This window comes from Symphalangus syndactylus, chromosome 1 (assembly GCF_028878055.3).
Source record: "Symphalangus syndactylus isolate Jambi chromosome 1, NHGRI_mSymSyn1-v2.1_pri, whole genome shotgun sequence".
NCBI classification, from domain to species: domain Eukaryota; kingdom Metazoa; phylum Chordata; class Mammalia; order Primates; family Hylobatidae; genus Symphalangus; species Symphalangus syndactylus.
The window spans coordinates 55,625,504-55,650,555 of NC_072423.2; the positions used below are offsets into that span (position 1 = coordinate 55,625,504).

General features: G+C 35.6%; 1 protein-coding gene across 3 annotated transcripts in view; it reads left to right on the plus strand.

Annotated features, from left to right (window-relative positions):
* The window catches only part of DSC3 (desmocollin 3), a 49,972-nt gene that overhangs the window by 18,921 nt on the left and 5,999 nt on the right, over nucleotides 1-25,052 (plus strand). For all 3 annotated transcript variants that reach the window (XM_055235436.2, XM_055235438.2, XM_055235437.2), the window contains exons 7-14: nucleotides 1,719-1,885; nucleotides 5,437-5,571; nucleotides 5,981-6,166; nucleotides 15,989-16,245; nucleotides 16,353-16,495; nucleotides 17,396-17,620; nucleotides 20,176-20,400; nucleotides 22,785-22,906. In XM_055235436.2, coding sequence (XP_055091411.1) covers nucleotides 1,719-1,885; nucleotides 5,437-5,571; nucleotides 5,981-6,166; nucleotides 15,989-16,245; nucleotides 16,353-16,495; nucleotides 17,396-17,620; nucleotides 20,176-20,400; nucleotides 22,785-22,906 — 1,460 coding nt within the window. The remainder of the gene's footprint in view (nucleotides 1-1,718; nucleotides 1,886-5,436; nucleotides 5,572-5,980; nucleotides 6,167-15,988; nucleotides 16,246-16,352; nucleotides 16,496-17,395; nucleotides 17,621-20,175; nucleotides 20,401-22,784; nucleotides 22,907-25,052) is intronic.

The following is a 25,052-nucleotide window of genomic DNA, read 5'->3' on the forward strand; positions in this document are numbered from 1 at the left end:
GAAAACACTTAATCCCATCACTTTCAATCAATATATGCCTTACCCAGATAGTACAGAAGTTTCTGTCATTGTCAATATGATACTAATTAACTGTAAAGGCAGCTAATAGTTGTTCAAGCTTTGTGTAATATTCAGTTTATATATTTTATTTCATTTCCTCATGTGGGTTTTTCATTATTCTCAACTCCAAGAGAGGACATGCACGGTGGAATGAACAATAAAACTAAAATCGGTATAGTTTTTTTTTTGGAGCTTTTATTTAGGAAGGTGTTAAATGGCTTCCACTGAGGGTACAATGTTTTTTATGCTCCTATTTATATTATCTTCTTTTAAAACTACTACCTCACTACTTCCAATTTAGAATGAATACCAGAATAACTTCAGAGAAACTTACATCAAATGTTCTCTATTCTAAACACTTGCTCTTACAAGTGGAAAACTGAAGTATTTTAGTTTACCTGGCCCTTAAAATGTGGCACTTATGATGGCTTCTGAGACTTGTAATATGGAGAATAACCACTCACAATAAAGTTAAAAGAAGGAGGATTCAGTCATAAAGGATGACTTTGCTAATTTGCTTTTTAAAGTTTCCAGTAGTTGCTTAGATCTTCACTGCAATATTATATCTGCTTTTTCCCTTCATGTTTTCCTTTGTTAACTTGATGTCATAGATGTTAACCTCTTTATTACTCACATGGTACAATTTAAAAAATTTAAAAAAATTATTGGTTTGGAGTTTAGGAAACCTAGTTTTGTTTCTTTTTAAATAAATTTTATTGTGTATAGTGAAGGTTTACAACATGATGTTATGGAATACACACAGATAATAAAATGGCCACTATAGCATAGAAAACATAGTTTTTGATGTAGGGTCTCTTACTAACTCACTGTGGAAACTCATGGAAGTCCCTCTGAGTTTTCTTACTTGTAGAAGGAATTTATTACATTAGATTACCTATAATGTTTTTAGCCTCACCATTCTATGACATTACATTGACATTATATTGCCTTTAATTAATTAGCAATGGGGTATGCTTTCCCTTTTTCAGAAAGGGGTAATTGGTTTCAGGCTTTCTTCAGGATTCTGTTCTCTTCTATAGTAACAGAGAAAAATAAAGGACAAACACTTCGATGCCCAGGTTAACCCAAGGTACTTTAAGCACATTTTATTAGTAGGTTCAGACCGGTTAAGGCTGTGATACTAAACTGGTTTATTAAAACAAATCAAATCAGGAAGTAGCAAAAACATTATAGAAAGGAGAGGCTGGACTACTAAAGGTCAACTTGATCATCTATATTATTACTGCATACCACTAATCAGTCTTGATTTAGCTATTAATCAAAAGTCCAATTTTTAAAAAATCTGATAATTAAGGAGACATGGTTTATTCCTCCAGCTAGGTTTGTTATTGAAATATGTGCAAATACGTATTCAAATTATTTTTGATTTCCATTTAACTAATTTCTTTAGTAATTTGTGATCAAATGTGTTAAACTGTGAGCAAAAGTATACCTTAATTTTCAGCATCAAAGTTTTGTGTGATAAATTTGAAGTTATCCTCATCAGTCCTATCTAAAGACAAAATAATACTCTGGTAATAAATACATTTTAAATTAGGTTTCCACCATCATTGTTAACATTTTAAGAATGTAGATACTTTTGAAAGTATATTTAACAATTCTTTAAATTAAAGGCTCTTTTATTTTTTAATGTGTAGGTACTACAGTGGGGGTGGTTTGTGCCACAGACAGAGATGAACCGGACACAATGCATACGCGCCTGAAATACAGCATTTTGCAGCAGACACCAAGATCGCCTGGGCTCTTTTCTGTGCATCCCAGCACAGGCGTAATCACCACAGTCTCTCATTATTTGGACAGAGAGGTAGCTCACACACTCCATAGAATTTCATTTCACTGAGGATTAAGCTTCCCTCCCCCATTTATTATAACTTGCTATCCTGTGGATTAATAGTGTAATTTTATTTTAGGCATAAGACAATAAGAATTCCTAACAATTTTTTCTGTTTTTTATATTATTTCTATTTCCTTATGTTAGAGTAGCCATAAGGACTAGAAATGCAGATCAATTGGCATTTAGAAGGGATGAGAAAAGAAAAAAATTCATTATAAATTTTTTTTCTTATGTGTGGCTAGTTGGTTCCAGTTCAGCAAAGGTTTCAATTTTCATGTAGGACAATTAGTTTTGCTTGTTCTATGAGTGTAGATCATGCCCTGATTTCTACTTTAATTATTATAGATATATCTACTTTTAGTGGGGAAAGGATTAGCTGAAATAAAATTGATGGATTCTTAAAAATATGAAACACTTTTTTGGATGATAGTAATAGCATATTGTCATGTATCTAGCACTTTATATTGAACTTCTTAATGCATAATTTTATTTGCCCTTTAGAATATTTTTGTTTGACTAGATAGGTGTTATATCCAATCTATAAAGGAGAAATGTGACAGAAACATTGACTGACTTGCTAAACTCAAATTACTTCACTGAATCTTATCTTTAGTTTTTATTGTTCTATTTTGTCAGCAATCATGCATTATTGACTAAGGCAGATGAATCAATTTTATATGCACAAAATAGCTTTATTGGAATAGTTCAATGTTTCCCGCTACAACTAGAATACCTTATATAGAAGAGTCAATATGACTGGAAAATATATTATAAGGAAGAAATCAATGGGATTTGATGCCAAAGAAATAGGGATGGATGGTGGGAATCTATAAAAAGGACTGAGAAATAGTACAAACATTTTAATTATCGTTATTTTTATTTTTTATGGGGCCAGAGCATTTTATGCTATAGATAAAATGCATAAGGATAATAGGAAGTGGGAAAGTTTTAAGGGGAAAATCTGATGTGCTTTTGCATCTGTGGAGTATGTAGAGATGATGTAGTAATCAAGTGAATAATTGAAACTTTGCAAGTTAACAGGTTTTAGTCATCACATTTTTTAAAATGAGGTTTAGAAAAATGAAATTTAGGGGTCCACAACTTGTAGGATGCAGTTTTAGGATCAAACCCAGGTCTGCTACTTTCCTGATGAAGAAAAAAATCTACTAGGATTTTGTGGGCAACAACCATGGAGCCTTGAGGGGAACAACATGCGAAGTAAAAATCATAAGAGATTAAAAAAAAAAGCAATGAATTTAGAGGAAGATAAACTGAATATCAGGGATTCTTAAAGCATACGGGAAGAGCGTTTTAAGGTGGGAATATTCGTTTACTTTCGTATTTTTTTCTCTTTTTGAGAGAGGGTCTCGCTCTGTTGCCCAGGCTGAAGTGCAATGGCACAGACATGGTGCACTGCAACCTCTACCTCCTGGGCTCAAACAATCCTCCCACCTCAGCCTCCCGTGTAGCTGGGATTACAGGACACACCAGCATGCTTGGCTGATTTTTTTATTGTTTGTGGAGACGGGGTTTTGCCATGCTGCCTAGGCTGGTCTCGACTCCTGTGCTCAAGCAATAAGCCTGCCTCAGCCCCCCAAAGTGTTGGAATTTACAGGCGTGAACCATGGCACCTGACCAGAATATTGACTTTCAGTATGGAAGGGAGATCAAGTAAAATAAAGACTGAGGGAAGAGATAGAGGGAAACAAAAAATGAAGAAAAATAAAAGAATAAAAGCCTGACTAAAGAACAGTAAGATAAAAGAGGAAGGCCACAAAGATGATTGTATCACAAATTAATGACTTCAATTCACCATCACCACACCATCTGCAAAATTTCATTTTTTGCAAATCTAACAGCAACCTTAAGTCCCTGTCTATTGCTGACACTTGTTAAAACTCTCTCTTCCCTTAGATTTCTGGTCTTCCTCCTGCTTCTCTGATCTTTCTTTTTAGTGGCCTTTGTATAGTCTTCTTATTCCTTCCATGCTAGAAATGCTGTAGGTCCTTATATCCGAGGCTCTTCTCATCCTGCAGCCTCTCCTGAATTGAATAATCTGATTCCTGCCATAATTTCAACCACCATCTAGATACTGATGACTTCTGGATAGACATTTCTAGTCATGATCTCTTCTGTACATATGAGGCCATATATCCAGGTGCCTTTTGGACTTTACTCCTTAGATTTCCTTTAGGCACATAAGATTCAACATATGCAAAACAAAACTCAGTATTTCTTCCCCTTTGCCAACCTCAATAGTGTTTACTTCCTCCGAGAATTGTTCTCCTGCATTTCCTGTATTGTTTGATGATGCACCTATCTTCCTATCTCTCCAAGTGGGACACCTGATAATCATTCTCTCTTAACTTGTATATGGAATTTACTGTTAAGTCCTACTCCATTCTAACTCCCAAGTAAATTTCCTGCCATCCTTTCTCTTTGTCCTCATTGCTACTGCCTCAGATTTGGGACACTTGCCCTATTTATTTATTTGTTTGTTGTTTAGAGAAGAGATCTTGCTCTGTCGCTCAGGTTGCAGTGCTGTGGCATGATCACAACTCACTGTTACCTCAAACTCCCACTCAAGGGTCCATCCGCCTCAGCCTCTCAAGTAGCTTGGGAGTACGGACACACATCACCGTGCCTAGCTAAATTTTTATTTTTTTTGTAGAGATGAAGTCTTGCTATATTACCCAGCCCTGTCTCAAACTCCTGGCCTTGAGCGATCCTTCTATGTTGGCCTCCCAAAGTGCTGGGATTACAGGCGTGAGCCACTGAGCTGGCCTAAGCCACCTGTTTTAGATGATTGCTGCAGGGGAGTTTCAACTAACTGCTTTGATTTTTCGGCTTACTCCAAATTATGCCAAAACTTCCTTAAGTATATATTTTTTTAAAACTCAAATTTTCTGACTGGGTGTGGTGTCTCACGCCTGTAATCCTAGCACTTTGGGAGGCCGAGGCAGGTGAATCACGAGGTCGGGAGTTTGAGACCAGCCTGGCCAACATGGTGAAACCCCATCTCTACAAAAACACAAAAAATTAGCCGGGCGTGGTGGTGGGCACCTGTAATCCCAGCTACTAGGGAGGCTGAGGCAGGAGAATCATTTGAACTCAGGAGGCGGAGGTTGCAGTGAGCCAAGATCGTGCCACTGCACACCAGCCTGGGTGACGGTGTGAGACTCCGTCTCAAAACAAAACAAAACAAAACAAAACAAAACAAAACAAAACTCAAATATTCTTATTTTGTGCTGCCCCATGACTTCCAAAAACCTTTTTGCTATTACCTGTTACTTAAAGCATAATTTCTGAGTACGGGTCTTTGTAATTTAATCTCTGCCTGCCTCTTCAGCTTTATCCTTGTCTACCAAATTCCTAGAGTCTGTGCAAATGTGGAAATCAGGTAAAAGCACAGACACACACAGATGTGTGTGTATGTGAGTGAGTGAGTGTGCAATTGAGGTTTCATTTATAAATCTAACAAAAATTTTTCAAGACTAGTTAAATATTTGCTTCGTTTTCAGGTTGTAGACAAGTACTCATTGATAATGAAAGTACAAGACATGGATGGCCAGTTTTTTGGATTGATAGGCACATCAACTTGTATCATAACAGTAACAGATTCAAATGATAATGCACCCACTTTCAGACAAAATGCTGTAAGTATATAATATCAAAATCTGCCTCTGTCTTATCTGCTGTCATTTTTTATTTAAACTGAATTAATAAAATTAATACTTCATGAAGTGTCATACTTTGAGGTATATGTATTTTATGAATAAAATTAAAGTTTAAACAAACGATATGTAAATTTATTTTATTTATTCATATTAAATGTTTCTATTATCTCCTTTCTGTCAAAGGCCAGTAACATGTGTCTTCATTTGTAATGCAACTTTTCTTTTATTTAAAGATAACCCTTAATGAAACAATAGCGTTTACGATTCATAGTTTTAAAATAATCTATATAAAATTATAATGGTAAGTATTTTTGGAATGGAAGAAACTTTTTTTTAAAGTTGTCTATAAAATAAAATTTCAATTTTCAATGACTTCTTTCTGTTTCAGTATGAGGCATTTGTAGAGGAAAATGCATTCAATGTGGAAATCTTACGAATACCTATAGAAGATAAGGATTTAATTAACACTGCCAATTGGAGAGTCAATTTTACCATTTTAAAGGGAAATGAAAACGGACATTTCAAAATCAGCACAGACAAAGAAACTAATGAAGGTGTTCTTTGTGTTGTAAAGGTACAGTAATGTATAATTGACAACTTAGCAAATTAACAGGTTTTAGTTAACTAATAATTTAATCAACCAAATAGTTTCAGACCATAGACTCTACAAGTTGGAAGAGAATTTAAAATCTATTTAAACCACTATTCCAATCTCATGCCGGTGTGTCTTCTGTAATTCTATTGCTGATTGCTAGTCACCTAGCTTCTGCTTGAACATTCTCATTTATAAGGATCTCCATAGCTCCATTGGCCACTTATTCCACATTTGAAATGCTTTGGTTCTCAGAAGTTCTTACTTCTACTGTGCCCAGGTTATTTTTCTTATAACTCATATGTTTGGTTCTGATTCTTCCTCTAATGCTATTCAGAACAGCTATAATTGTTTTGAAAAGGCTGTTGTGTTCATTTGAGACTTACTTTCTGTAAGATAAATATTCTCAATTTCTTAATTCTTACATGATGTGACATACAAACCCATATTCTTCTCATTTTCTCTATAATATATGCCTGGTTGTGTCTTATCCTTTTAAAGGTGATATTGACAATGAAATTTAGTATTATCTCAGACAGCAATGAACGAACTTATTTTGTGTTCAGTATATTGTATATTTGGTTGTGCTGGTACATTCTAGGATCCAGGTTATGAGGGTAGGAAGGGATCTGTTTGAAAAGGATCATTGGTTTTATACTTCTAGCCCAGAACAAAACAAAAATTAATATTGTCCTGTGGACAAGAATAGAGGTCATTCGTTGAGTGAAAGAGGCTTATCTGCCAAAAATGATAAAGTGGCATCTTTGGTACACAAACACCTCTATTTGCAGTTATTTCCTCTGTAAAAATTTCCAAGGTTCATATACTAAGACTTGGCAAGTTCTGTCCAGATGTGAAGAGTCAAATATAGACTCTTGACATCAAGCCTCCTTATTTTATTTTTCTATAATATGATCTGCTCAAATTGAATACTAAAAAACAAGTACTTAAAAAAAACCACTATGCTTTATAGTTGAGAGTAATAGGAAAGGAAATAAGAAAATACCGCTGATTGCTTTTGTTTTTTATTAGTCCAAATCAATCTAGTCTTTATTTGGACTCTCCAGAAAGCAGAGTGCAAGACAAAGACCTGAATATGGGAACATATTTAGGAAGTGGGTCCCAGGAAGCCAGTGTTAAAATGGGGAAATAAGACAGGGAAGGAGGAAAAGCCAATCTAGTCTACATTATTGAGCTAGTCATCTTTGGTGTTCATCCATACAAGAAACCATGTAGAACTTGCCTCATAATTATCCCCTCAAAAATGGATACTTGGGGTATTTACCCCTCACATCCCTTCTCAGTACCCAGGCCCCACTGGTTGAAGGTTTCACCCAGGGATCCTTAAATTCACTGCACTTCTGGATTGGGCTGTGCCTGCTGTCTGCTGAGGGAGCCCTCTGGTTTTAGAAGGACCCCTGAATCTGAAGAGCCAAATCTTTGAGTCTTGAGATGTGAATCTATCAGCACACATGGGAACTGGCTGAGGGGCTATGGTGTATAATTGTTCTGAAAAGGGCTACTGTGTATCTCATACAGTTTCCAAGGCTGAACACTTAGGTAGTACAGGCATATGTTTCGAATTGATGTGATTGCAACAGATGTTTTGTTAAATGTTCTCCTGGACACCCTTCTCCCCTCTTCCTCCTGATGCAGGCGAATCCCAAAATTGGGGCTCAGCCCAGAGGGTTCCTGGCTTCACCTGGAAAAGAATTCAAGAGCAAGACAATAAAGTGAAAGCAAAGCAAGCTTATTAGAGCAACAGACAAAGGAAAATGGTGGCTCCACAGACAGAGCAGGGCTACTCCCTAGGCAGAGTAGCAATTGTGGATTGCTGGCTAGCTGTATTTACAGCTACTCCTTAATTATGTGCTAAATAAGGGGCGGGTTATTCATGAATTTTCTGGAAAACTGGCAGGAGTTCCTGGAACTGAGGGTTTCTCCCCTTTTAGATCATATCAGGTAACTTCTGGGCATTACTGTGGCATTTGTAAACCACCATGGCGCTGGCGGGAACGTCTTTTAGCATGCTAATGCATTATAATTAACATATAATGAGCACTGAGGTCAACTAGAGATCTCTGTCCTCATCTTCTTGGTTTAACTGATTGTGGCTGGTTTCTTGACTGCATACTGTTTCGATGAGATTCTGTTTTAGTCAGCAGGGTCATGACTGGTGCTCAGAAAACAAGTCCTGCTGATCTCCTACCCCACCCCCACCAACCCTTGGTTTCTCCTGTAAATAAGTCAAAGGAATAGTTTAAGATTTGGGAAGGGTGGAAGACATAACTCCAGTAGCTTCTGTCAGAGACCCAAGCTCAGACCTTTTGGTGTGCTGTCTATCTGCTGCTTGGTCAGAAGGCAGCTCCTCCAGTCTCTCTCAAGGTCATTATTCAAGATTCATATGGAGAAACTCTGTCATTACTGTTATTATTTAATATCAGTGGTTTTGTCTTGCTTAGAGGAGATAAAATTTAAATACCACTAGGAATTACATTTCTATTTGCAAGTTTTTTTGACCAATACAAAATGATCTCTAGTAAACTTTTTCAAAAGAATATACTCTAATTTTTAAAAAGGCCTAATCAATGAGTATATGTACTCAATGTTCTTTTGTATGCTTTTTTGTCCAAGGAGTTATGACCATAGAGGTATTAAGAAAAACATTTCCAAAGGTGATTGGGAGTTATAACCTATATCGTAGAATATTTCTCATTCCATGTGACTGATATGCATTTGTTTCATTTCTGAGTAGCACTCTAGGATTCTCCAGAATGGGAAGCAGTTAGATATAATACTTTACTGCTTTGTTTTTGGTTCAGATTAACTTAATTTTACATCTGGAGAATATAAAAAATTTCCCCAATACATTTATATACATTTATTTCCATTATTTTAAAACATAAGATAGTTGCCCTTATATTTGATATTACATCCTAGTTTCTACATGAAGGAAATACTTTTAATATTTTTAAAGTAGTTACCATGAATCAAGTTCCTTTTATGTCACAGAAAATGCTAGGCATTTTACATAAGTTGTACGTAGTTTTCACATCCCCTATATGACAAGGTGTAATTATCCCTATTTTACATTGATTTTTTAAAAAAGGCAAACCTCGAAAACACAACAACCACCTAAGGCTGATGAAGGTAAATAGCTTCCTCAAAGTCAAGCATATATTAACTATCCACCCTGGAATACAAATCTGGTCTATTTTGTTCCCAAATTAATTATCTTTCCATTGCTGCATGCCATGCCTCATTAAGCCCACATGGCATTTTGTATTCAATATGTCACAGAATCTATTATATCTGCAGCCCCTTATCATGAAATCCAATTATATTCTCAAATTCATACTTCATATTAAATGCGAATTAACAATAATGGCTAACATTTATTATTTACTAAATGCCAGACACTATGCCAAGTGCTTAACCTGTAGTATCTCATTTAATTGTTTTAAATGTCAATAGATTCTTTATTACATTTATTTAATAATAAAGCCAGTAATTTTAACATTTTCAGTAAGCAGTTCATTAGTTCAAAGTTCAAAAGAAACAAAAATTCAAAGTTCAAAAGAAACAAAAAGCATGGTGTAAAACATCTCACTTTTACTTGGTCTGTCAGCCACTCAGCTCTGCTTGGAAGAATTAATACATGCCACCTGTTTCCCGTGTATTATTCAAAAGGAATTTTATATATACACAAACATGTTTAAGTAATCTTATCATGTTTCTTCAAAACAAATACATTTTACTTCAGTTAATATATCTCTTGAGTCTATTACATATACATTGGTAATACTTCATAGTATGGACCATATATATAAAAATATATAATACCATATTTTTTTAACCAGTTCCATGTCTACGGAAATTTAGACCACATCTATGGATATTCTATATTCCTTATTCTGTGCTTTTGTTCATTCAACAAATTTCTCTGAAGTCATTACATATCAGTATGTAAAGAGTTTTGCCATTTTTTACAGCTATCTATTATAGACATTACAGTAAAATATCCATCATATGAATGTAAATTATTATTTAACTAGTTCATTATAAATGGAAATTTAGACCATATCAATGGAAATTCTAATTTTTTTATTATTTCAAAATATACGACAATGAATATACTACAATTTAAATGTAGGATAAATTTCTAGAAATGGAATTGCTTAGTCAAGGACATGGCTATTTTTTTCTGTGGTTGCTTTATCGCCAGATTGTCCTCCAGAAAGGTGGTGCACGTTGACGTGCTCACCAGAAATGTACACACATGCCCATTGTAAAATAATTGCCAATTATATTATCAAGTTTTGATATGTATCAGTTGAATAGCAAAAAAAATGGTGTTTCAGTGTAGCTGAGCATTTCTTTTATATGAAGACGCCATTGAATATATTTTATATCTTCAAGCTCACTAGTCCTGTCTTTTAGCCACTTTCTATATTTTGCTCTTCTTATCTATTAACTATTTATTTATAAGAGTTTTATGGAAGGAAATATTTTTGCAAATATTTTTACCAATTTTTATTGTTTTATAAGTTTGCTTGTGTTGGTTTTTGAACTCCAGGATTTGTTTTGTTGGCAGGGCTTGCTTGTTCAAGGTCACAATTTATCAGAGGCTTCTATGGTTGTGAGATTTGTGTCATTATCATGGTGTTGACATTATGAAAGCATTTTATCTGAAATTCTTCTACATTATTATTGTTTAATTATCTATCCAGTTAAATTTTTGATATGTATGAAATTTATCCTAGAACAATTGTGATATGAATCCAATTTTAGTTTTTCTATCTGTTCCAATACAATTCATGTTTTGACATAGTTTCTTTGTCATAAAATAAGATACATGTACATTTGAATTTGTTCTTGACATTGACATTCCCTTTTGTACCATTAATTTATTGTTTATTAATTAGCATCTATATGCTGCTGTATTATTGCTAGCTATTTAAGAATATCAAATGTATAATATGCATTTTAGTATTTGCAGTGTTCCATGCCATGCTTACCTAGTGATCTTCCTTTGTGGATTTTTTTCTTATGAATATCTTGCTTGTTTGTTCTTCCATGTGAACTTTCAAATCAGCTCCTAAGTTTAAAAACATCTCTTTTGATGTTTTTACAATTATATTAATTTCATAGAAAGAGTAGGAGAGAATTAGCATTTTTTTCATAAGTCATAGCCAAGATCGTAATTTCATTTTTTTCAGCTGTTTTGTCTAATTTGTGTCTAGGATTTACATCCATATCCACAAAAAGGATTTACCATAGTTTTTCCTTTCGTATAGTTGCTATTAAGTTTTTACTATCAATTTTATGCTTGCTTCATAAAAACAATTTATTTCCTTCTTTTTTTCCATGCTCTGAAACAGTGTCCCACAAAACTCCCCAAAAACATTGAATTAAAAGATTTATTTATCTTTCCAAAACAAGCCCATGTGGTTGTTATTCTAATTCTTCTCATTTCCAGTTGAGTAGACTGAATCAAAGAGAAATAACATGCTGCAGTCCACACAGCTAAGATAGGTGATTTGTACCCCACAGTCGGGTGTCGATTGTCCAAACTATCTAGGAGAGATAACTGTTCGTGCAGCCAAGATACAAACCCAGATCTCCCTGGTGGGGAGCTCTTATTCAAAATCCCTGAGCTCTTCTCCTTCTGGCTTGGCATCCTTGCTTCCGTTATGTGGCCTCTTTTCCATACTTGAGTTACTTAGCTTGATAAAGCCATTACTTCATTTGCACAAGAGGATCTTCTCTTTCTGGAACCTTAATTCATTTCTACTTTTGGGAGTTTACTTTTTAAATTATATTCTTCTGACATTACTAGCTCCTTTGCTAATCGTACCTTCTCTTTTTCTTTGAGTCATTCATACTATTTGCTAACATTTTGATTAATAAAATTTGCTTTTGTCATGTTGTGTTATCCTTTTCATATTTTATCCAAACCCTTAGAAAAGCTGAATTATCACAGGGATCCCTTGATAGCCACGCTAGTCTTTGAAAGTATCTTATTCTTTTCCTTGGGAAAGAGTTGTGATTGTGTGGTTAAATCATGTCTTTAAGTACTTTTTTTTTTTTTTGGAGATGGAGTCTTACTCTGTCACAATTCTCCTGCCTCAGCCTCCCAAGCAGCTGGGACTACAGGTGCATGCCTCCATGCCCGGCTAATTTTTTGTATTTTAGTAGAGATGGGGTTTCACCGTGTTGCCCAGGCTGGTCTCGAACTCCTGAGCTCAGGCAATCCGCCCACCTTGGCCTCCCAAAGTGCTAGGATTACAGGCGTGAGCCACCGTGCCTGGCATCTTTAAGTACTTTTTAATCTCAGTGAGCCATCTTTTATTTGAAAATCAAACACTGTATAATCAGGGTGTTCAAAATCCATGTTTCTGTCATGTAGGCCATGTACCTAATGATGACTAACGTTTTGCGTACTGATTAAAGAATGACATCACTATGTTATTAACTCTAAAGGAATCCTCCTCTTCCAATGCCCTGGTTCTTCCTTGCTAGTCAGAATTATATCCAGGGAAAGAGTGCACGTTATTCATTCCTTTATACCTGAAAGAGTTAAGTAATCAGTAGGCCAAACCAAGAATTGCTCTGGTATACTTCTTTTAGCTGAATAAATCTTGCAAACATTGTCTTATTAGTTAGCGTCTCCTTTTATTGCATTATATTGGCTGTTAACAAAAACATACATCATTTATTCCCTTCATTTGCCTCTGTGACAGCTTGAGAGATTACTCAGAATTTAGTGTAAAGCACTTATTTTGTGCTTTAGTGTTAAATGTCATTCTTACAACAATTTCACAGAAAACTTAGAGACTAAATAACTTTCCCAATGCCGGACAGCTAGGATGTAGTGTAGACAGAATTTGAACCTAGCTCTTTGATTCTAACTATACACTGTCAAGCACTATGTTAAATTGTTTTCCACAGCTGTGTGATCTTGGAAAGTTGGCCTCTGTGTTATCTGTAAAATGGGAACAATACTTCTCTCTGCCTCCCTAATAGCTCTTCAAATATAATATTGAACGTAAAAGCACTTGGTAAACTGTGGGATATTATTATTTTATTTTTAAAAGTTATACTATGTCCTTGAGACTAGTGTTATAATGTTCCAAAATAGATAACTTTTCTGTAACCACAAAGCATGAGTGATACAGCCTTTTGCTGAGTTCTGGGTAAACTCATTCCATCTCAGTGGCTTCTGTCCATTTGAGCAGCAGCAGTGATGCATAAGGGCTTGAGTGAGGATGATATTATTCTTGGTCATTCTCGACATGGAGAGTTCTCAGCTCCATTTCCACAACTATACATTTTCTAGGGAGTTGTTAACATCTCAGTGCAGATGTGGGATATTTTTAAGTACTTTTTTTAAGTGGCGAAACAAAAACGTACCCTGAGGTGGAAGAGAATTTATATGCTTTCCTATTAATTAATGAGATTAAGTAATCCCATTAAACTTTAGGATTTCATCTCACCAGATTTTTAATTTTGGAGAGTTTTAAGCTACTAAGACAATATCCATCTTAAGCCTCGAAAAATGGGACAAAGAAACTCCAACGCTTCAGCGAGTGTTTCTGGATTGAATAGTTGCACCTCCTCCAGTGCAGCAGCTGTTCTCTAAATTTCCATCCATTTCTCATCGCCAGCAGTTGCTCTTACTCTCTGTGTGATCACACCAGCACATGAAATGTGTGAAGCAGTATTCATCAGCATCAAATGAACAGATCTTAATATTTTTTTATTTGACCCTCCAGTTTCTGGGATATTCATACAGAATAAAAAAAGGTTTCCAGCACTTTGAGAGGCCGAGGCGGGCGGATCACGAGGTCAGGAGATCGAGACCACGGTGAAACCCCGTCTCTACTAAAAAATACAAAAAATTAGCCGGGCGTGGTGGCGGGCGCCTGTAGTCCCAGCTACTCGGAGAGGCTGAGGCAGGAGAATGGCGTGAACCTGGGAGGCGGAGCTTGCAGTGAGCCGAGATTGCGCCACTGCACTCCAGCCTGGGCGACAGAGCAAGACACCGTCTCAAAAAAAAAAAAAAAGGTTTTACATACATTTTGTAAATTCTAAGATTCAGAAACTTTCTTGACTTTTTAGTGGACTCGTGATATTAGTGTCTTACTCCGTTAATACCTAGGTGTGGAGAAAGATTTAAAATAATTTTATTCACCAGTTTTGATTTTGTTCAATGTTTAGCCAGTGATTGTGTTGATAAGCAGAAAGAGAAATTGACGAAAAAGTGCTTCAACTTTATAGTACAGTGTAACATAATGTTTTATGGGTTTTACTTGATTTGTTATCTAAAACTGAATTTTAGTCAAAGATTGATTTGAAAATTTTTTAGAGATCAGTGAGCCAATTAAGCAGCACATGATAGCAGAGGGATTATAGCGTAGGCTAAGGAGATGGACTCAGGTCAGACTACCTGGCTTCAAATTCACGCTCAAATGATTATCTTTTGGCCTTAAAAAAAATCAGTTTATCTCCTTTTCCCCTTTTCTGCTGTGTAAAATGAGGATGAGGCCAATAATACTTACTTCATAATGTCATGAGGATTTAGTGAGTTTATTTTTGCGGTTAGAATAGTGCCTTAGATTCAATGATAATTAAAATCAATCACATAGTATTTCCCTTACTGCTCTGTGTATCCACTGTGAAAGTTTCATTGGATAAATTATAGACAATGCTAAAGTATCATTCTCAAGTTATCAAAAATGTAATTTTCATAAAAATAGGTAGTGGGCATGGATGGATAAAGATTTTAACTCATTCATGAAGGAACCAGCAAAAAGACAAGTTGATTCCTAAGAAGAAATGAGACTCTGGATGGATTTTGATAAAAGAAAATCAGAAATTAGATGGCTCAGTTAGATGCCTTAGAGAGCAATTAAAACACACATTTGGGGCTGGGCATGGTGGTTCACGCCTATAATCCCAGCATTTTGGGATGCCAAGGGAGGTGGATCACCTGAGTTCAGGAGTTCGAGACCAGCCTGACTAAGAGGCAGAACCCCATCTTTACTAAAGAAAAAAATACGAAAATTAGCTGAGTATGGTGGCATGTGCCTGTAGTCCCAGATACATGGGAGGCTGAGGCAGGAGAATCGCTTGAACCAAAGAGGCAGAGGTTGCAGTGAGCCAAGATTGCGCCACTGTTCTCCAGTTTGGGTGACAGAATGAGGCAAGACTCTGTCTCAAAAATAAAATAAAATAAAATAAAATAAAATAAAATAAAATAAAAATAAAATAAAATAAAATAAAACAAAATATTGGGGATATCTTTTCTATGAGACAGAAAATGAAATCATTGCACCTTTTGGTTTTGTGAAAGTCAACATCAAACTTTCCAAGAGTTATAAAATGCCTGGGCCATAGTCAGTAGTAACTGATAAGCCAAATAAAGGCACCTTCCCATACTCAGATGACCCTTAGCCCAGCCTGTTAGACAGTGCTCCAAGCAGGGCCATAAGAATACTGTCATCTGTTTGCATTACTTTTTGAATCAGAGTAATTTTCCTTAGTAAGAGTGAAATATAAAAATATTTCAGGAGTTTCGTTTGTCCAACTCTATAAAACCACCTGCAGAGGCTTTTGGACCATTCTTGGTAAAGGCTTAGCACAGGATCCACTCTCTTTATAGCAAGGGATAAAAGTCAGTATTAACAAAATGTGAACATAGAATTTATGCAGCACTGGTCAGAATAACAAATGTTCACTTGCCATTTGAAATGCCAAATGTATTTTACACTGACACTGATATACATGGACTTTATTTTAAAGCCACTGAATTATGAAGAAAACCGTCAAGTGAACCTGGAAATTGGAGTAAACAATGAAGCGCCATTTACTAGAGATATTCCCAGAGTGACAGCCTTGAACAGAGCCTTGGTTACAGTTCATGTGAGGGATCTGGATGAGGGGCCTGAATGCACCCCTGCAGCCCAATATGTGCGGATTAAAGAAAACTTAGCAGTGGGGTCAAGGATCAATGGCTATAAGGCATATGACCCCGAAAATAGAAATGGCAATGGTTTAAGGTAAAAATAAATCTATAACCACATACTAATAATGTATTTGTAATCATTGAGATAGTAACTTATTTCAAAACATTTTCTAATGCTAAAGACTTTTTTTTTATTAACAGGTATAAAAAATTGCATGATCCTAAAGGCTGGATCACCATTGATGAAATTTCAGGGTCAATCATAACTTCCAAAATCCTGGATAGGGAGGTCGAAACTCCCAAAAATGAGTTGTATAATATTACAGTCCTGGCAATAGACAAAGGTAAAAAAAAAAGTTTTAATCTGGTATTTTATAAAGGAGTTAGAGGATAAAATGTAATTATTCTTATGCAGTTTTTTTGGTGGTAAGTATATGGAATTCTTTGAAATTACTTTAAAGACTCTTTCTGTCTCTCTTAATTATCTAACAAGGTGAAACTGGTGACAAGAAGCCGTGTTTTATTTATCTTTATATCCCCAATAGGGCAGGACCTTACATTCTTATATATTTCTATGCTAGAGGACAAAAATAAAACTGAAATCTAAAACTAGATAAAATGGTCTCATCAGACTCTTCCACATCCGTTTGTGTCACTTTAAATTGAGCTTTTATATAGTTCAGCTGAATATTAGGTCAAAATGATCCTTTTCTTGAATTCTGTTCCTTAAAGTAACCCGGAGTTTTTCAACCTTGTCTTCATATTAAAATAAAAATATTAATCTGTAGATACTTTGTTAGACTAACTGAATCAGAATCTCCGGTCGTGGAGCCTAGGAATCTTATATTTAAAAAAAATCTTCCTGGTGGTTTGAATATATACTGGGATTAGAAATCTTATCTGTAACCACTTTACTGCTTATTAATACGTGGCACCTGGAAACCCCAAAAATAGAGATTGAAATTCAGGCATTTATTTTTATTTGGTAGTAATTCTGGTAAAAGATTTATTGGCAGTTGTATCTGATATTATCAGCAGCAATAGTCATTTCACATTAGCTGCAGATTCTATTTATCCATCTATGTTCTTATTTATTTATCATTTCCTTTAATAATCAGTTTATTTAAAAAAGATCATATATAAATTAGAAAAAGTTCATATATAGAATATAATTGACTTTTTCTTCTTTAAGAAACTATAAAAGAATTTTAAAATAACACTAAACCTTATTCCTTTCTCCTTAGATGGTAGATCATGTACTGGAACACTTGCTGTGAACATTGAAGATGTAAATGATAATCCACCAGAAATACTTCAAGACTGTGTGGTCATTTGCAAACCAAAAATGGGGTATACCGACATTTTAGCTGTTGATCCCGATGAACCTGTCCATGGAGCTCCATTTTATTTCAGTTTGCCCAATACTTCTCCAGAAATCAGTAGACTGTGGAGCCTCACCAAAGTTAATGGTATTTAATAAAAAATAATGATTTATAAACTCTGAAATAACTGAGAATAACTGGAGGATAGATTGACTTGCTTACTTACACAAAGCATGAAGTAAAACTGAGTCTCAATATATTTTAGAAGGATAAACTAACCTTTTACAAATATTGTATGGGGGCTCTGTTATATATAAAATGAAGGAAGTTGTAATTTTTATGAAGGCAAAATTTACATTTACAACAAAGAAAAGCTTTGTTAAAATGTTGGGCAGCTTATCATTAAGACAAACTTTGTGTGTGTGTGTGTGCATGTTTTTAAAAATAGTACCAGTGGCTGGGCACGGTGACTCGTGCCTGTAATCCCAGCACTTTGGGAAGCCTAGGTGGGTGGATCACTTGAGGTCAGGAGTTCAAGACCAGCCTGGCCAACATGGTGAAACCCCATCTCTGTTAAAAATACATAAATTAGCTGGGCGTGGTGACAGGCACCTGTAATCCAAGCTACTGGGGAGGCTGAGGCAGGAGAATCGCTTAAACCAGTAGGCGCAAGTTGCAGTGAGCTGAGAGATGGTGCCACTGCACTCCAGCCTGGGGGACAGATGGAGACTCCGTCTCAAAATAATAATAGTATGATAATAATAATAATACTAATAATACCAGCAAGGTGAGGAGAGAGCAGAAGATGTGTAGTTTAAATTGTATTGTGAGCTGACTCTGGAAGTGAGGAACTCAGATGTATAGATCAAGCACTCTAGGGTATCCTGGAAGTGAACTTGGCGGGATATAGGAAGGTATATGGGAAGGAGTGTTGAGGGGCTGCTGCCTATTGTAGCAGTTTCTGGGGGCTATCGTGTTCTGTACTTCATCCATACTTCACTCTGTTGTTACTGCCATGTTCTTTCATGCAACTGGGCTTTTGTGTGTATAGCCCTATCTACATAGAATACCTCCTTTTCCATTTCTTAGCTTGATATTTACGAGCATGATATTTTGTCATGATATTTATGAACACCTACTATCTACTAAGCACTAGTCCAGATCCTGAGGACTTATATAGAGATGAACAAGACAGACACAATCCCAGCTGAGATGCTCCACCTCTGAAGTTTGTCTTGAATTGGAAGGAGTGGCACCATGACCCTTCACCACCTGCATTGCAGTGCCTTTCCTGTTGTATTAACATCTGATTACTTCTCCCTTCCAATACATGAGTTTCCTAGAACGTTTGCAATTCATCTTTGTACTTCCAGCACCTAGCCTAATGCTTAGTAGATACTAACTGCTTCATAAATGTTTGCTTGTTCAATAATTGATTAATAATGTGCATAAAAGAAGAAACATACCAGGAGAATAAGTACATCCATGTCATTAGAGTTTAGAAGGTTTTAGTAAGAATGCCAAGAGTTTGGGTGGAAGGAAGGGTGGAATCTGGTGGTGAAGGGCCTTGTGTGCCAGGCTGAGGGGACTAACCTTGGTATAGTAGGTGACAGCAATTATGCATTGGGAATGTGCAAGTAAGGCAATGCCATTCCTAGATTTATGTCTTTTAAAGGTGACACTGGTGACAGGAGGACAATATGAAGGGGGCAGAGTTGAGTGAAGGAAAATCAGAGGCCAATGCACTACTGTGAATAACTGAGACATGACTATGGCTCCACTTGTTGTCTTGAGGGAGCGGAGGGATTTCAAGGATCTTACCTTAGACACAGTGTGGTCTTGAAGGGTCCTAAGTAAACCCAAGTGGTAATTCATATTCCTCTAGGAAGCCTTCAGGTATGAGGTGCAGCCAAAATATTTGACATTCTTACAGCTACGGCAGAGCATTTAATCAAGGCTTAGGAATTCCAGATGACTTCCAGGGTGTGTATTATGCTACTTTTTCATTTTACTTAGTCTATTATAAAAACTCAGGGAGGTTGTAACTGCCATTGAAATTCTGTGGAGCTTTTGGTTAGTTGATAATATGGTCATTAAAATAACAGACCAAGACTATTGGGGAAAATTGACTATCGGAGTTGATAAAAGTGAATTGTTATATAGATATTTCTGTTTTGTGTAAGCCTTATAAGTAGCCTGAGTGACATTAATTAGCTTCTGGTACTAAGATTACTTATAGATGCAAAGGCGTTAATCGTAAACAATCTATTGTGCTTTGAAAAATTACCTTATGCACATGAATAATGGGCAAATACTAGAAGGTCAATGGATAAGAGAATGTAAACTTCAGAAACTATTTGTATGTACCTGTAGATACATTGGTACTAAAGAAAAATGCTTGAAGTGTATGTTAACAGCCAACCTAACATTATTAGTTTGTATAGATAAACATTACTGGAATACTACTGGGCACTCCAATGCCAAATTATTTCTTTAGTGCTCCCTTCTAAGGAATTACAAGGGACAACACATATAAGATAATATTAGAGTTTGAAAGGTTGAAGATAGTCCTCCGTTTTTATTTATTTTCATGTGGCAGGCAGTTCCTTGAGAATGATGCCTTCAAAAACAAGCGTGATGAAACAAATGCTAAGGGAAGAATAAATGATCATTAAAAATAAACTTCTTTTATTTTCTTTCAGATACAGCTGCCCGTCTTTCGTATCAGAAAAATGCTGGATTTCAAGAATATACCATTCCTATTACTGTGAAAGACAGGGCCGGCCAAGCTGCAACAAAATTATTGAGAGTTAATCTACGTGAATGTACTCATCCAACTCAGTGTCGTGGGACTTCAAGGAGTGCAGGAGTAATACTTGGAAAATGGGCAATCCTTGCAATATTACTGGGTATAGCACTGCTCTTTTGTAAGTATTTTCACTTTCTTGAAGTTAAAATATATAATAAAAAATCTAGGTGCGGGAAAAGGTGTTTAAAAAATAATCTTGTCCAAGCATCCGTCAGGTGTGAGTCTCTTTCCAAGTTCCTTTTGTGTTATTACCTGAGTTCTATTTGAGTATTTTCTGTGAAGGGAACATGATCCTTCTTGAGATAAAAGACTTTATGCTTAGACATAATTGTTGAAAATTCCTTAGATTTCACAGAATCTGACAAACAAATAGTCTTTATTTCTTGGTTCCAGTGCTACTCCTTTTAGGGCTAAATAGAACAATCTAAAATTTGTGCCTTAGGAAACTCCACTAAAAGCCACTTTCATTCCATATCCTCTTACCACCCAGCCACAGAGTTACGGGAGATGTTCTGTTCTCAGCAATGTCTCTTCTTGGGTATATCTTACCAATTTTAAATTCTGTTAACCTCCTCCAGCCTAGATTAGCTTTGTTTTGTGATAAGAGTAGAAGTTAAGAGCAAAGAACTCAGGAATCAGACTGCCTGGGTTTGTACCCCAACTTCATCGCTTGTAAGCCATGTGACCTGGGGCAAATTACTTAACTGTGCTTCAGTTTCCTCATCTGTAAAAGGAATAACTGTAGTAGCCTACCATATGGTGTAGCACTGAGGATTAAATGAGGTAATGCATGTGAAGTGCTTAGAACAGTACATAGTAAATTTCTAATGTGTTCATTATTTTTCATCAAGTCAAAAAATAAACATATATCAAACACCTACTGTAGGCAGGAAACTGTTCTAGGTGCTTAGGAAAAATAGGGAAAGACAAACAAACAAACAAGCAAAAACAATCATTCTGCCTTGTGACAGTTAATGAATAAATTAAATGCTATGGAGGAAAAAAGAGAGAGGCAAATAATTAGGATCTGTAGTGCCGTGGAGTGTGTTGGTGAGGAGGGTATTGGTGCCAGTGATTGCAATTTTCAATAGAGAGTTAGGTCAGGCCTGAGAAGATTATTTTTAATGATTTTTGGAAGAGGTGAAAGAGTTAGCCAGGTGGAACGCCTGGGGGAGGAACTTTTAGTCAGAGAGGGAAATCAGTGGAAAGGCCCTAATTTGTGATTATGTCTGGAGAAACAAGGAGTGGCAGGGAAACCAGTGTGGTGAGAATGAACAAGGGGAAGAGGATTAGGAAATGGAGCCAGAAAGGTAGTGCGGGGCCATGTGGGGTAGGCGAGAGTTGGCACACTTTTTCTGTAAAGGATTAGATAGTATGTATGTCAAGCTTTGCAGGCCATGTATTTTCCATTGTATCCAATCAAATCTGTCCTTCAAACAGTAGCACTGCTATAAAAATATGTAAATTATGGGCATTACTGTGTTCCAATAGAACATTATATATGGACTGTAAAATTTGAATTTCATGTTATTTTCTTTTTTTCTTTCTTTTTTTTTTTTTTTTGAGGCGGAGTTTTGCTCTTGTTGCCCAGGCTGGAGGGCAATGGCAAGATCTCGGCTCACTGCAACCTCTGCCTCCCAGGTTCAAGTGATTCTCCTGCCTCAGCCTCCCGAGTAGCTGGGATTACAGGCATGTGCCACTGTGCCCCGCTAATTTTGTATTTTTAGTAGAGATGGGGTTTCTCCATGTTGGTCGGTCTGGTCTCGAACTCCTGATCTCAGGTGATCCACCCGCCTCAGCCTCCCAAAGTGCTGGGATTACAGGCATAAACCACCACGCCTGGCCATAATTTTCACATTATAAACTCTTATTCTTCTGAATTTTTTCAACCATTTTAAAATACAAAGTCTTAGCTCACAGGCCATACAAAAATATGTAGTGCTCTGGGTTTGGGGATTTTGCCAATGCACTATAGGGTCTTTTAGACTGGAAGAATTGTTGTTATTATTCTTAGTTTAATTATCATGTATTTTCAATCTCCCACAATTATGATTTAGAATAAGAATTCTTAATAGGCAAGATACAAAGTAGTTTCAATTAAGCTAAATATTTTCTAGGAAAGCAGTCTGTTTTTCTCATGTTTTTATGTACACAATTCTTTTTTTACATTTTCATGTAGGCAAATTATTTTTAGAGGAAGCAGTAAATTTTTTCAAAGTCTTTGTCTTAATGTACTGCTTAACTCATGATTCTAAGTACTTTATTTTGATGGGCAGAATTCAATTAGCGAGATATAATGAAAAAATACAGATGATTGCTTCTGATTCTAAAATCTAAGCTACCTGGTGATATGTTAACTCAGAACAGCCAAGATAATTCATGGGAAACCATGCTTAGTGGATTTATTTTCCACTTTGATCCTTAGGTCGTAAGAAATAAATGATGATTATTTTATTCTATGTATGCTAAAGTAAGTTATTTTATTTTTATTTTTAAATTCAGCTGTATTGCTAACTTTAGTATGTGGAGTTTTTGGCGCAACTAAAGGGAAACGTTTTCCTGAAGATTTAGCACAGCAAAACTTAATTATATCAAACACAGAAGCACCTGGAGATGATAGAGTGGTAAGTAATTTTTAAATAAATATGTATTTGTATCTCCGATTATTTAATTCATCCTCATAAACTCATTTCAAAATTTAGGAGTTAATTTATATTTTTAATTGAATAAGATTTAGTAGGCATAAATATTGTCTGTCAATATTCATATGTTTATATAGTGGTAATTTATTAAACTTCTTAATTCAGATGTATTGTTTTAGTTATCTTTTTTCCACGCTAGTGTCATAGTTTAAACTTGTTCTTTGATGTTGAATATTTATTATAACAACAATTTGTTTGGCTTGCACCCTACAATGTATATTTCCAGATATAATTTGTGTATGTAACTTGTTGACCATTTATAATGGGGAAAAAAGCTTGCTAAAAGTTCTCAAGATAACCAGGAAAATATCAATGAGATATATCTAAAAGAAAGGGAGAGGAGTTTGGAAGATTACTGCCACTCTCTTTCCTTATATATTTCTTAGGACTTCTGAGGTGCTTTTATGCTTCTTGCTTTGTGCAAAGTATATATATATATATATATATATATATATATATATACACACACACACACACACAAAGTATATATATACACAAAGTATATGTATATATATACACAAAGTATACGTATATATATACACAAAGTATACGTATATATATACATAAAGTATATATATACAAACACAAAGTGTATATATATACACAAAGTATATATATACACAAAGTGTATATATATATATATACACAAAGTGTATATATATATATATACACAAAGTGTATATATATATATACACACAAAGTGTATATATATATATACACACAGTATATATATATATATATATATACACACAGTATATATATATATATATACACACACACAAAAGTACTTACAAGGCATGTTCTCACCTCAAAAAGATGCCAACTTATTTATGAGAAATAGATCCTGCTTTTATGGAAAAGCAAAATAGGAACATGACAATAAACCAATATGATAAAGCACTGTCAGAGTTCAAAAATACCTATGATACCTAAATGTACTCATGTAGTTTGGATCAACCAGAAAGGCTGGTGACAAGAGGTACAGCTTACTTGGTAACTTAAAGAATAAGAAGGGTTTGAAAGTGAAGAGATGGTGAGAATAGCTAAAGAAGAGGAAAACAGCATAGCCTATAAGACAGGAGAGGATAAAGTTTATGGGCTATTTAGCAAATAATAAATACATTGATTTAGAATAGAAGAAATCATGTGTTGGAATGGAGGCTTGAAACAAGTTTGGTGTTAGAGAAGAGAATATTAAGAAACAAGTGGGAGATAGGACTTTTAAATGCTGCACTAAGGATTTCGGATTTATTCTCATGGTAAGGGAGAGCCAGCCAAGGCTTTTCTACAGGAGAGAGGTATAATGCAAGCAGCGTGAAGCTGAGTCAGTAGAGGGATCAGTGAGAATAAGAAGACATCAGGGTTGGGGAAGATGAAAGCTTAGTTTAAGCATGAGTTAATTCTACCAGGATGATGGTAATTGTTATATTAAGATAAGGATGAATAAGAAATATTTCAAAGGTATAAACGATAAGATTGTTGACTGGCTGAACTTAAGAAACAAAATAAAAAGCAGAGTCAAAGTGGCAGAGGCTATAGCCAGGGACAATGACTACATATCCAGCCTTTTCTATGTCTCGGGGTGAAGATGCCTTTCTTATTCACTATTTCTCTCTTCAACTCCTCCATACCCCCGTGCAAAATCATAGCCCATCTATGCTTGACACGCCTACTTGTAGAAACCTGTGATTATCTCTCCAGCGAGGAAGTAGGTTTTATCCCTTGACAGTCCTTGACTTGTAGTAAGTTCTTATTTTATTCTTCAGACTGGCATGGATGACTTTTACTTAATATTTGTTCTTCGCCATTCAATGCTAGAGCTGATGATATTGAGTGGCCATTTCACAATATGTACCTGTTCTGTGTTAGGAACACTTCTAAAAGGGGCTTGGAATTATTAATTTATACAAAAACATAAAATTTCATTTTAATTTGAAGGCACGCACATGGGGTTAGGAGTTGGGTGAATAATCAGGACTGGAAAAGTAAACCTAGAAATTAGTGACATGGATAAGCAGTTGTTGATACCCTGTGAGAATGAACTTTGGGAAATGCGGATGGAGGAGGA